Raw genomic sequence first — 12,778 nt, 5'->3', positions numbered from 1 at the left:
CCCACCTCACCCCAAATGTTGGTTTCATCAGCAAATTTGGACAGGTTGCTTTTCACCCCATCGTCCAAATCGCTGATAAAGAAGTTGAACAGCGCGGGCTCAAGGACTGAGCCCTGGGGGGCTCCACTGCCCGCTTCCCCCCAGGTCGAATATGACCCATCCACCACCACCCTCTGAGTACGACCCTTCAGCCAATTTGAAATCCATCTGACTGTGTAGGCATCGATGCCACAGTCGCCTACTTTTTTAATGAGGATTGGGGTGGGAGACAGTGTCAAAGGCCTTGCTGAAGTCCTGAACAAACAGGACAGCATCCTGATTCTGGTCCCTACCTCAGGCAACTCCTCCCGGGGGCCAGTCATGGAAGGCCTGCAGAGAAGCCACTTTGATTGTCCATAGGAGATGTACCAGATGTCTATCCTATGCTTCCCCTTTGCACGGTACAAGGTTTGGTAAGTGCTCCCATATAGCATCTTCCCCTTCGCACAGTATAAGTTTTGGTAAGTGCTCCCATACAATACCTTCCCCTTTGCATGGTGTAAGTCTTGGTAAGTGCCCACATACAGCATCTCTCTAGGGTTTGGACCAGCTGAGGTTGGAAAAGTATGAAGTATAGCTAAGTGACTTAGGTGGTTGAGAAGTCCAACCGTGGCAAATTTCCATAACCCTACGACCCGTGCCAGGAATTTTGATTGCCTGAAAGCTGTGCAATTATATAAAACATCATCATCAACCTAATCACTTAACAGAAATCCAGCTACAAACCAACAGCCTGCAAAGGCTTTGTCAGCCCGTCTCTATTTTGATCCTTCTTAATGGAAAAAAACCCCAAAATAAAACAACAACAGACAACCAGTGCAGAACATGCATCTGATAAAAGGTGTTCCCAATATACTCACTATCTGGACAGTACATGTCTAGCACCAGTTTAATCATAGAATAATAGAGAAATAGGACTGGAAGAGACCTCAGAAAGTCATCCAGTCCTGCTTAAGGCGGGATCTCTGTTTAAAGCAATTTGTCTAACCTTCACTTAAAAATGTTCACTGAAAGAAATAACGCAGCCTCTCCAGGTAATCTGCTCCAATATTTAACTATCCTCACATGCACCCAAAATCTCCATTGGTATAATGTCAACCCATTACTACTAATTCTATTCCCTATGAACACGGAACGGTTGATAACCATCCCCTTCATTGAAAGACTTACCAAATGCCTAGATTCCTCTCTTCTAAATAGTGTCACTTCTTCCAACCTTTCCTTGTAAGGCATGTTTTCTAGACCTCTTTACAATTTATCTACATCTTCCTTGAAATGAAATGCTTACAACTGGCCCCAGAGCTGGCAGAAAAGCCTCAGTAGTGCTGAACAGAGTCAAAGAATAGGTTTCCATCACTGTATGTGACACTCCTGTTAATTAATTCCAATGCACCATTCTTTGGGCACAGCAGTAACAAGCTGAACAAGACTCAGCCGTGTATCTACTGTGTCCCTCCCACATTATTTTCTACAATACTGGAGCATAGACTGTCATTCCCCATTTTGTACTTGTGCATTTGATTGTCCCCAAATGTTGAACTTTGCTTTTGTTCTTAATGAATCTCATCCAATTCATTTCAGACCGTTTTCCTAAATTTCCCAAGGTCACCTTGAATCCTAACTCTATTCTTTAAAGGGTCTGCTACCACACCCACCATGGCATCATCTACAAATTCCCCAAGTGCACCCTCAACTCAATCCTCCACAACATTAATGAAGATGTTGAACAGTACTCAACCCAAGACAGGCTCCTGAGGAACCCCACAGGATACCTCCTTCTACTGTGAGATTCAGCTTCCACATTTAAAGATAAGCTCCATCGTGAGCTCATGAGTCAGACAGTCTCCAAGCAATAAAAACAGCAAGGTCAACTTCTCAAGGCAAAGACCTATTTAGCAAGAAGAGAGGATGGAGCAAGCAGTCATGTCCAAAGTTGCTTCTTGAGCATTTAGAAATAGCTGCTGGTTTAACCAGAAACATGAGATATAAACGCTGACAATAATAGGTGGATGCATTATTAGTAAAGGATAACGGCCAGTATTATTCCACCATATATTTTAAAGTATTTCTCTTAAACTTCTATTATTACTGTTGTCTGGAATGAGTTACATGCAGCTCTCTAATCCATTTGCTTATCTTCTTATGACACCAAATAAGATGCTCAGTCATGCTAGGGGGGGCTGATAAAAGTGGTGAATATTATTAATACTTCCTTTGTCATACCTGGAAGGAGCCCAAGCCTAGCTCCATATAAAGTCTAGCTTCCAATCCAGTGCTTTCTGGGAAAAAAGCAAATACGATATAGTGTACTCCAAAGAGTGGGATCAGAAGTAGTGTGGATTTAGCTAGTCTCCTAGAAAACAAAAAGCATCACACAGAGAAGACATGTTTACAATACTGCCCGTGCAAATGTACATCAGTAAAACATATGCAATGGACAGAACTAGACTGGAGCTATCCTTTCTCTTGCAAGTCAGTATATGTCAGAAGGACACGATGAACTATCTTTAGTCATGATTGGGACATTCACTCTGTCTGATTTTGCCACCTTTTTTCTCTCTCCTGTGACAGCTGGTGTGGGTGTCAGGTCAGTGCTGCTTATAAAGGCAGGTGTTCTGGTATGGCCATCTATCCATTACAAAATGGATGTAGATCACTAACTCATTCCATAGAGAACATCAAACATGCATTTGGTATCATTTGGGCTGTCAGTCAAGAATCAAATTGCTGTAGCTTTGTCAAGCCACTGAGCCACTAATTGCCCTGGGAAATATCCTTCAGAGGTGTCAGAGTCTCTCCAGATGGGCTCGTTAGGTATGCAAAGGAAATCAGAATGGGAAGAATTGCATGTCTGGAAAGAATTTAATTCTGAGCTGATTAAACTCCAGGGCTTAGCTGACGTACAAACAATGAGAACTAGGCAAGAAGTGGCCAGCTTAGGCGATTTAGGGTGAACCTGTAAATAAGTATTATCCCGTTTATAGTTTGTTACCAGATGGACTTTCACTTGAACCTAATGGGTGACCTAGCAACAAAAGGACTTTATATTGGAGTCTTCTGTTTCACCCAAGAAACAAGAGTGTTGTTACCCATGCATACCTTGGAAATGAGAAGGGGACTATACTTTGGATTTCTTTTCTGGCCACCACTCCCCTGCTAGTGAAAAGGAGCCCATGTTGCACCCCTCAGTAAGCTGTGCTTTAAAACAAATCCCAAGGGAGAGAATAGAAGGAAATAGCATTACTTACAAAAAATGGCTGGAGTGGCTGCCTCCAACCTCAGGTGTTTTTAATTTTTGTACTAGAATCCTGATCACATTTACAAATATAATGAAGTTAACCTGAAAAGACAAGATGAAACTACTAAACTTCCCAACTTTCAGGCCCAGGTCTTAAATGGTGTCATATCATGCAAATCCGTCAAAGTCCAAGGAGCTATAACAACTGCCACTGAGAACCTGGCACTCAATTCATGTGAATCATAGATGCAACATTTTCTAAGTCAAATTAAATTCAGCAGACAAATCCTTTTTTCAAGGCAACTAGATAAAACGTGGCTTGAGAACCTGGATGCAAAACACATTTACTCTACGGCAATGTACATCCGTTTTGCACCGTGACATAAATTACCCAATTTTCCACAGTGGCATAAAATCCAGAGTGAAGAACTAGCCAGTTAGTCCAGTAAGTGCTATTACAGCACACAGACACTGGAGGGGCAGTTGAGCAGAAAATCACCAATCGAGAATGTCTACCTCAAGATAAATCTGAGTATGCAGCACATAACTAACACTGGGGTGGTTCACACCTGTTTTTTTTTCAGGATAATTTGTGCATCCACTGCCTTTTTTTCCCCCCTTACATTGGTATAAAGCACGTTTTTGATGATGCTGAGCTTCTACAGTAACTTTGTTTGGAGCTTACTTGCTCAAAGCCAAAATCAGGCCAGTTGGATCTAGATACCTAATTATAGTTTTAGGCACTAATAGTTAGGTGCTGCAATTGAAAATATTGGCCAATTCCACACTGTTCTGCCAAACCATATTCTGAAACAGGATTTCAAGTCAATAGGGGCTACATCTTTAAATGTATTTTAGGAGCATAAAGATTCAAGGAGGTCCTTTCTCAAATTTTCCAACCTAACTCCCAAGGATAGTCAAACATCCAAGCGTCTTACTTATGTGAACAAAGGATCATTTTTAACATTGATCCTAAAGATTCTATTCCAAAGTTCACAAGAAAAAAACAATGGAGAAGAGGCTTAAAAGTGTCTGGGGAGAGGAAACTTGTTCTTCAGTGATTTGGAGAGAGAAAGAGAAGCAGTAGATATATAAAAGATAAATAGCTAGGTACATCACAGCCCTGTACTACAATGGCCTGTATTATTAGTAGTACTGGACATGCCAGTTGGGAATCCTGCATCTCTGTTAGGAGGCACATTATGTCTTCAGACACATTAATACACAATGTGCCAAGCAGATGGTTTGGTCTATGTACTCTATAAACTGAATCTGAGTACCAAAGGTAAGAATAAGCCCTTAAAGCCAAACTCTCCTGTACTGGAAGAAGTGCAACCAGTGATCATGCACAGAGCATTTAAGAATGGCTTCATCTCAGCATATTCCTTGCATTAACCTTTAGTAATTCACCTTGTATCCTCCCCTTGTGAGACCCTGCACTGGTGCCCACATGAGCTGCCCTTGTATCCGCATGACTTGCTTGTGTTATTGCTCTGCTGAAGCCAAGGAACCGGGACAATGATTTTCCCCCCGGTTTGTCTGAGAGTTGCAATCCAACTGATGCTCATCTGTCTTCCATTTGCAAGACAGCAAGAGCTGAGCAACAATTTCCAGCCTCTGAAACTTCAAAACAGCAAATGCCACATGTAGCCCTGCATCCCTGTCTTTCTGGGACAAGACAGGCTTGGCTTTCAGTTTTCAAAGCATTTAGCCCCCCAGAGGTAAGACTCACTAATACAGTCAGCAGGATGGGTCCCTGGATGATCCATAACACCATCCCATTCTCCTCGTCGTCATCCCAGCACCTGAAAGAGGAAACCAAAGGGATCAAATGAACGCCCTCGATTTTTTTTTCTTTTGAATATTAAACAATCCGAGTTGTGCTACAAGAAGTCAATATTCTTAACTAACGACACGAGCAACTTAAAAGTATCTCCCAAAAGGTCCTCCAGCGTTTCTCCTAAATACGGCCCAGTGCAAGAAAAGGTCATATAGCAAGAGGAAGAACTGCAGGATTGTAGGGTTTTTTGTTCTCCGCTTGTCTTGCAGTTGTTTGGTTGTCTTCCTCCATCCTCTGCACCCCGCCTCACCTACCAGGGCAAGGATGTACAGGGTAAAAACATTCCTTTTGCACTTGAGACGACCCAGGAGAAGCATGCATTAAAGCAGGGGCAGGCAATTATTTTGGGGGGAGGGCCACTTACTGAGTTTTGGCAAGGCATCGAGGGCCAAATGACAGGCAGGCCAGGGCAGATTAATATTAATTTTCTAAATTTTTTAGGGGCCCCACGGGCCAGATAGAGTGGACTGACGGGCCACATCCAGCCCGTGGGCTGCATTTTGCCCACCCCTGCACTAAACAAACACACACTAAAAGAAGATGGATGAAGAACTGAAACGACAATGCATACTACCATTCACAGCACTGTGCAACATGAGTTAAAATGAATAATGCTGATAGATCGCTGCAAGCCACATGCATAGCAATGGGCTTTACATCCTATCACTTCTACACTGGCAGCGTGGATCCTAATTGGACTGCTTGAGGAGAAATTGTTACTATCTCACACCTCTTTAGTAGTTCAGCTCCAAGCAAATCTCTGCTTCACAGATTTCATAGACATTAGGGCTGGAAGGGACCTCATCTGGTCATCGGGTCCAGCCCTCTGCCCCAGGGGCAGAAAGGCAGCTGGGGTCAGATCACCCCAGCAAGATAAGCATCCAAGTGTTTCCTAAAGGTATCCAGGGTAGGTGCTTGCATCACTTCTGCCGGGAGTCTATTCCAGACTCTGGAGATGCAGATGGTAAAGTTTTTTCCTAATGCCCAGTCTAAAATGGTCTTCCAGCAGTTTGTGACCATTAGACCTTCATATGTGGCTCCTTATTAATAAGTGTATTAGCTTATTTTCTCAAACAATATGTACCTTTTTCCCCCAAATCAGACCTCCAAAGCTGGAGTGTGTGTATTAATCAAGGAAGCTGATTTTCTGCCTGCAATAGAAGTGACCTGGTTTAATTCCTGTTCCACAGTGCAGCATCTGTGCTATTACTATTCGGGCAGCTGAGGGAGTCCATTATTTTTCACTCTACAGGCGTTAATGATCATCTCTCCTTTTCAATGGTCTCAATATTACACTTACCATGCTAACCTTTCTTAAGGCAATCTGGTTTTCTGCTAGCTGCTCTTGGTACTCTCTCCTTCTACTGCACATCTCTTTAGCTCATTTCAAAATCACAGACCTGCCGATGCAGACCAGTCTTGAGCAGCAGCTAGGGTTTCAGCCTTAGTTAAGCAGGAAAGGGAGGGTGAGTCAGCTGACGTTCAAGCTCTGTCCCTGCTCTATACTCTGGAAAAATCTTTTTTTTCCCCATCATTTTGCCTTTCCAAAACAAGTTGCGTATTATAGTTTTGTATGCAAGAAAACATGATAAATAAATGAAGGACAAAGGGGATGAAACATTTAGCTATTATGTCACGTCCAGTAATGGTTCATTGTAGCTAAAATATAGTAGGGAGGTGTTGAGAAGCATGCACGCGGTGATGCTGCCTCTATGAAAAAAGCCTGAAACCGAGAGCTAAAGGAAGATTGTGCCAGGAGACAGGTCTGGCAAGAATACGAAGTCCTTTAATCAAGAACAGTGAGGTGTGCGAAAGCACAGAGGAGAGGAGTCCTAGAGCTCACACAGTTAAAACACAGAGCATAATATTACAAACTCAAGAGCTCAGAGATCCCATTCCCAACACCAAATACTACATAAATTTGAGACCAGCTACCCAAATTTCATACTGGTTCCCCAAAATCTATGACCAACTTACGCACTGTGGTTTTTCAACAATAATAATTATTGGGTTATTTTTATTAGTGTTCTGCTTTTTTTTTTAAAAATAGCTGCTTGGGGGGACACTTGGTTTGTTTTTTTCAAGCTTTTCTTTGCAACTCCGGGAGAGATTAACCCTTCTGTTTCTAAATGGAAGCAGAGGCTTGCTTCCACTATTGCGATTCCAGGAGCTTGGGCTTTAGGAATAATAAAAATGGTGAGATTTATGACAAAAGCGTCTGAGTTTGCAGAACTGCGGGTACATAGATCAAAAGTGGAAGGCTTTTTAAAATGAATTATCTAATGTACCAATTTCTACATTTTAAATATAAATGATGCAGAATCTTAAGCTTAAATTTTCATTGTTTCAGTGTTTCCCTGCTGATGAATGCAATTTAATATGCAAAACAGGATACTCTCCCATCCCAACCATGCTTCTGGCTCACCCTGTATTTTGTCTGTAGATTCTGGTTACAATCCAAGCAGACATCACAACAGTGGGAGCCCCTAAAAGAATTGAAACAAATATAACATGGTTTCACTTTGCACAGGGTAGTCCAGGCACATGATATCCGCACTGCTTAACAGAGCTATGAAGTGGCCAACAAGGTACAACAATCAATTCCTGGCAAAGGTGTCAGATAATCTCAAAACGAATTAATGAAAACTTTTGCTTATCAGTTCAATAAAAGGCTAATGAAATCGAGGTGCATAAGGAAATGAGAAAACAAAGCAAGAACAAAAATCTATTTTAACCGGAGATTAGAAGAGGGATAGAGGGCCACTGAGAAAGAGATAAAGGAAGATTTGCAGATGAATGACAAGCTTTTGTATGGCGCAATAAATCACTTATAGGGATCTAGCTATAAGTGTTTTGTTCTAGAATTGTCTGGGTAGATAGTTCCAGCCCTTTGGCAATGTAGCTCTCAGCAGAGCAGACGGGAGAGGTTATTTATCTGTGATGAAGACTCATGACTGTACACAGTAGCCAACTTAACTGGCAAATGCTCTCTAACCCTCTATCCAATGGTTTATAACATAAGACTGCACATTTTAGTCCCACCTCTTTTATCTTTGTTCGCTTTTAGATGGCTATTTACAAGCCTTAGTTAATCAGGCCTCAGAAAGACCTGAAGAGAACAGAAACTCTTGTTTCCTCTTATTTAATGATCAGGGGCCTTTGGACATGCCACAAAATTGGCCTTTAAAGCAGCTTATATGCCCTTTTGAACCGCTTAAATGGTGTTGCTGTTTGCACGCTTGGTGGCATATTCCGCTTTAAATGATTTTGTAATATAGCAAGATAAAACACCTCTGAGGTGTTTTAGTTTGCTATCTAACAAAATGCAACAGCGCACGTGGTGCTGGAAGCCATTGTGCTCAGGACTTGGTGGGATTCCAGCATGCCGTGCACCATCCCCGCTGCCTTCTCCCACCACCAGCACACCTAGCCACCCTCCTGCCGCCTTGCTGCTCTGCCCCAGGGGCAAGCCAGCCAGTCCTGCGCAGTCCCAAATAGTGGGACGGCAGCAGGAAGGTGGCGGGGACAGTGCAGGGGTGCTGGAGCTTACCTGCCTCTCCCACAACTCCGTTGGGAGGGACCTGCCAGCAGCTCACACACACACCCCACCCTTGTTTTTAGAAACCCACTGTTTCAATTTAGGAAGAACTAAACCAAATTAAACCACTGTGGTGTGTACAAGCAGCCCAGGAAACCAAGGCTTATGCAGATTTTCAAGTGGGGATTCTCAGTGGAAGTGTTTCAAATACAGGGTTAAGCATTGGGGCCTAGATACTATTCGGTTTCTAACGGCCTATTTATATCACCACTTCCATGATGATCTGTCACATATTGGAGACAGAGGTATTGAGATCAGTGGTGGCAGGTCCTCATAGGAAGATTCCCATCCTTCATTTCCAGGTTTGGCCTGTGCAGAGCAGAAAGAGGGCAAGAAGAGCTAAAATGCAGATACCCCAGTTCAAGGAAAAGAGCCAAAGATACAATTGGGCAAAAGTGGGTTCTTCTCCTTGATGCACTCATGATCTCAGCTTCAACCCAGCAGGGTTTTTCTCCATCTAAAGAATAGGGGGCTTAATGTGGAGCCTCTACCCTTCCCAGACACCTGAGGGGGAGTTAGACATCTAGTTGGACATTCAGAATTACTTCTGAGCTTGCGTGATAAGCAGGGGTAGCGGCCTAGGGAGGTCAAAATGCAGATGTAGAGGGAATCTTCATGGGTTTGTGACTTCTACCCAGGATAGAGTAGAATATGTTTAGTGCCCAGGATGCCTACAAGTTGTGCAAGTGCCATTTAAACATCTTAGATTCAGGACAAGTTCTGGCACCTCATGTCAAATCCTGCCTCTACTGGAAGAGAATGAAAAGTTCGCATTGACGTAATTAAGGCCAAAATTTTGCCCCTGAGACCAAACATTTTAAGTGTCCATTACATTTGGGCACTTCTGCTTTGCAATGCTGAGCCTGCGATACCACTATTTCTGCAGTCTGAAACAACTCCCTCAGTGCAGTTATTAGAAGTAACAATACTCATCTACCCCATGGATGTGTTGCAAAACCTGACTGAAATATTTTTTTTTTCCAAAAAACTGGGAATGTTTTAGTAAAATAGGAAAAAAATATACTTGCCATTTTATTGAACTCTTGCTATCTTGTAAGCCATTTTCAACCAAAAAAAAGGCATTTCACAAGCTATTTCTTGTATTGCTCTGGAAACAAATGTGAGGCAAGCATACAATAAAAGGAAGGATTGTACTAACCCCAGCCAGCCAAAATGAACCACCACACATACTGTTTGTCAGAAACAAAGGTCAACAGAAGCAGCGTTTGCAGGTATATCCCTTCTACCAGGAGCCAGAAGAAGTTGGCTAAAATGCTGAACTGAAAGAAGGCCACAGCCGCCTTACATGCAACCTAGAAACACATGGGAAAGGAGAACATTACTTCCAGTCTCTTGAATCTGTGGTTTTTCAGGCCCTGGGCAAAGCTGGAGAATTTTGACTTGAAATTAATATGAGCTTGCATAGGGCAAGGCTCCAAAACCCCTTGAAATCAGTGTTGGACTTTGGCATTTCTCTGGCCGAGGTGGGCTTTGGCATTTCTTTCTCTAGGGGCAGGGGTAGAACAGTTCAGGACTCTCTCAGCTTCAGATATATGAATGTGAGTCTTGCTTCAGCCATGATGAAGGCCACCTCTAACTGACCCAGCTGTAAATGGCTCCTAACTTTTTGGCCTGGGAAGTCCAAGGCAGTGGGATTTGATATGAGCCACATCACTCCTTTGTGTGCTGTTGGCAACGGATACTGGCATGCCTTAACCATATTAGGCCTAAGATTTGGTAAGCTCAGGTGGACCTTTGACCTTCTGATTTCTTTGTGTTTGTGATACGATTTCCTATATTAATTCAGACCCATTCCCCCCTGAAATATGCACTCATTCCCCATAATCAAACTATCGGGCCAAATTAAGAAATATCCATATCTCCTTCCCAAATAAAGACCAAGCATCAAATGAAACAGAGAGAAGAAAAGATAGGTACCGTTGACATAAGGCAGTGGTCCATGTTTTCATCTGCAAACAGGACAGCATCTTTGGTGAAAACAGCAATGGCTCTCAGGATGAAGGAAACAAAGAGGTGCATGTGGATGTAATTACGTGTACAGTGGAATTTTCTGAAATGGCAAAAAAAACAAGAAAACCATTCCTCAAAAGTTTAGCCTCCTCCATCAGAGCCCCAAATTAAAATAAATTCAGCCTTAAAAAAGCCCCCTCCCATGGCATATAAGTGCAGTAGCCATATTTAAGGAGGTAGTTAGCACAAGGTGGGAGGTCGTCTTTGAAAACGGAGGGGGAATTAATGTCAAGAATATTGACAATCCTGGAGAATGAGAGCTTCAATCTGTAATGCCCTGCTTTGTGAAGGGCATTCCTTACAGTAGGGATTGCATTTGGGACTGCTGGATCTAAAACTATCAGCTTCTAGTCCTTGAACTAAAACATCCAACTTTGTTAAGCAAGCCTGCACCTGACTCATTACCCTACATATACAAGATGAAGGAGCCAGAGCACCCACCAAGCGGAGGGTGCATTGCAAAGGAGTGATAAGGCAGGGCCAGAAGGGCAACATGACCCTATACTACCCTGATTGCGCATCTCAATATTGAAAGCTGCTTCTGGGGGCATTGGAGTAGCTCAGTGTCCTTTTGCCCTTGGCTTCTCTATAGAGATCACCACTGATGATACCAATTAGTGCCCCTTATGGAAGTATAGTTGTACTGCACATTCCTATCCCGTTAGACAACTTGGGGCTTGATTCAAGCCTGCGGGAGTGCATGGAAAGGCCTCACTTCTCCTCACTTATTCCAAGGGTCAGTGGATTGGGTTTCCATCCACAGGCTACTGTGTTGAGAACCAGTAGTAACTTCCTGTTGTTACTAACCAGGACTGCATTTGTACTAATGGCCTAGAAATAAAGGGTTCTATTTTCTAACATCTAAAATCAGCACATGTAAAGCTCTGACAGAACAAGGAGCACTGGTCTCAAGTTGCAGCAAGGGAAATTTAAGATGGATATTAGGAAAAACTCTCTCACTACAAGGGTGGTGAAGCACTGGAATGGGCTACCTAGAGAGCTTGTAGAATCTCCATCCTTGGAGATTTTTAAGGCCCGACTCAACAAAACCATGGCTGGAATGATCTAGTTGGTGCTGGTCCTGCTTTGAGCAAGGGGTTAGAATAGATGACACCTTCCAACTCTAATTGGCCCCTTCCAAACCTAATTTTCTATGATTCTATGACTTTTTCCCCCCTCAGTCCTTGTGCATTGCTCCCATGATCTTTAGTGGCAGTGATAGGCTTCTCTGAGGAGAGCCAACCGATTTGAAAGACTGGAGGTTGAAGTCTTCAAGGGTACCATGCTGTATGAAATGTTGAGGTCCCAGGGGTGGCCATGACACCCTCTGGTGGCTCCACAACTGTGCCTTGCTCTGCCTTAGGGCACCCTCCTATCTCGCTTGCCACACCTTGATGGTATTTATAATAAATAGGAAGGCTGCCCACTGGCCTTAGTTGCGCTTGGTCTCTGTAGTTGGCTGTGCCCAACAGGGCATCCAAAGCCTTAAAGGCTAATTGCATGGCTTGAAATCATCCCCTTTACCATGCCCTATGCCTCATGGGTGTTACAGGTATGTTGCCTCTCTGTTGTGGCTTTGGCTTCCTTGGTTTCTGCCCCTTTAGTCTTTCTAGGCCTTCTAACCTGGGCCCACTGAATTGGACCTGGCTTTGAGTCACTAGCTTCATTTGTCCTTTCCAGTCACTGGCTCCTGTATGCCAGGCCCCTGGCCCCTCTGTGGCTGCACCCTTTGTTGCTGGGCCCCTGGGCCCTGGGGCTCAAGGCAGTCGAGTGCCCCCTGGGCACTAATGAGGCCTCCACCTCCCCTTACAGTCCCATCCCAGTCCACCTGCAGAAACAGTAATGTAACATAAGGCTCTGGGCTATAACATAAACAAAACAATAAGAGCAGCCCTTGGCCCCTTTAAGAGGGCCAACCTCCTTTCATTCTTGGGCCAGCATACATCCCAGACTGGCTTCTTGTGAGCTCCTGGGGCCTAAGTCTCCCTGTGAGCAGCAAAGCAGTGTGACCAGTGCCCCTGGGTGCTTCTCC

At 43.6% G+C, this 12,778-nt stretch overlaps 1 protein-coding gene across 1 annotated transcript in view; it reads right to left on the bottom strand.

Moving 5' to 3' along the window:
• The window catches only part of LOC102378136 (vasoactive intestinal polypeptide receptor 1-like), a 33,805-nt gene that overhangs the window by 5,432 nt on the left and 15,595 nt on the right, over nt 1–12,778 (bottom strand). The window contains exons 6-11 of the mRNA XM_025206826.1: nt 10,654–10,786; nt 9,875–10,028; nt 7,543–7,603; nt 5,010–5,082; nt 3,288–3,379; nt 2,263–2,392 (exon numbers count right to left, since the gene is read on the bottom strand). Of these exons, the coding sequence (XP_025062611.1) occupies nt 2,263–2,392; nt 3,288–3,379; nt 5,010–5,082; nt 7,543–7,603; nt 9,875–10,028; nt 10,654–10,786 (643 nt within the window). The remainder of the gene's footprint in view (nt 1–2,262; nt 2,393–3,287; nt 3,380–5,009; nt 5,083–7,542; nt 7,604–9,874; nt 10,029–10,653; nt 10,787–12,778) is intronic.

Source organism: Alligator sinensis, unplaced genomic scaffold, assembly GCF_000455745.1.
Source record: "Alligator sinensis unplaced genomic scaffold, ASM45574v1 scaffold531_1, whole genome shotgun sequence".
Lineage (NCBI taxonomy): Eukaryota > Metazoa > Chordata > Crocodylia > Alligatoridae > Alligator > Alligator sinensis.
Note: the sequence above shows the minus strand (reverse complement) of the source record. Positions and strands in the feature narration are given on the sequence as shown.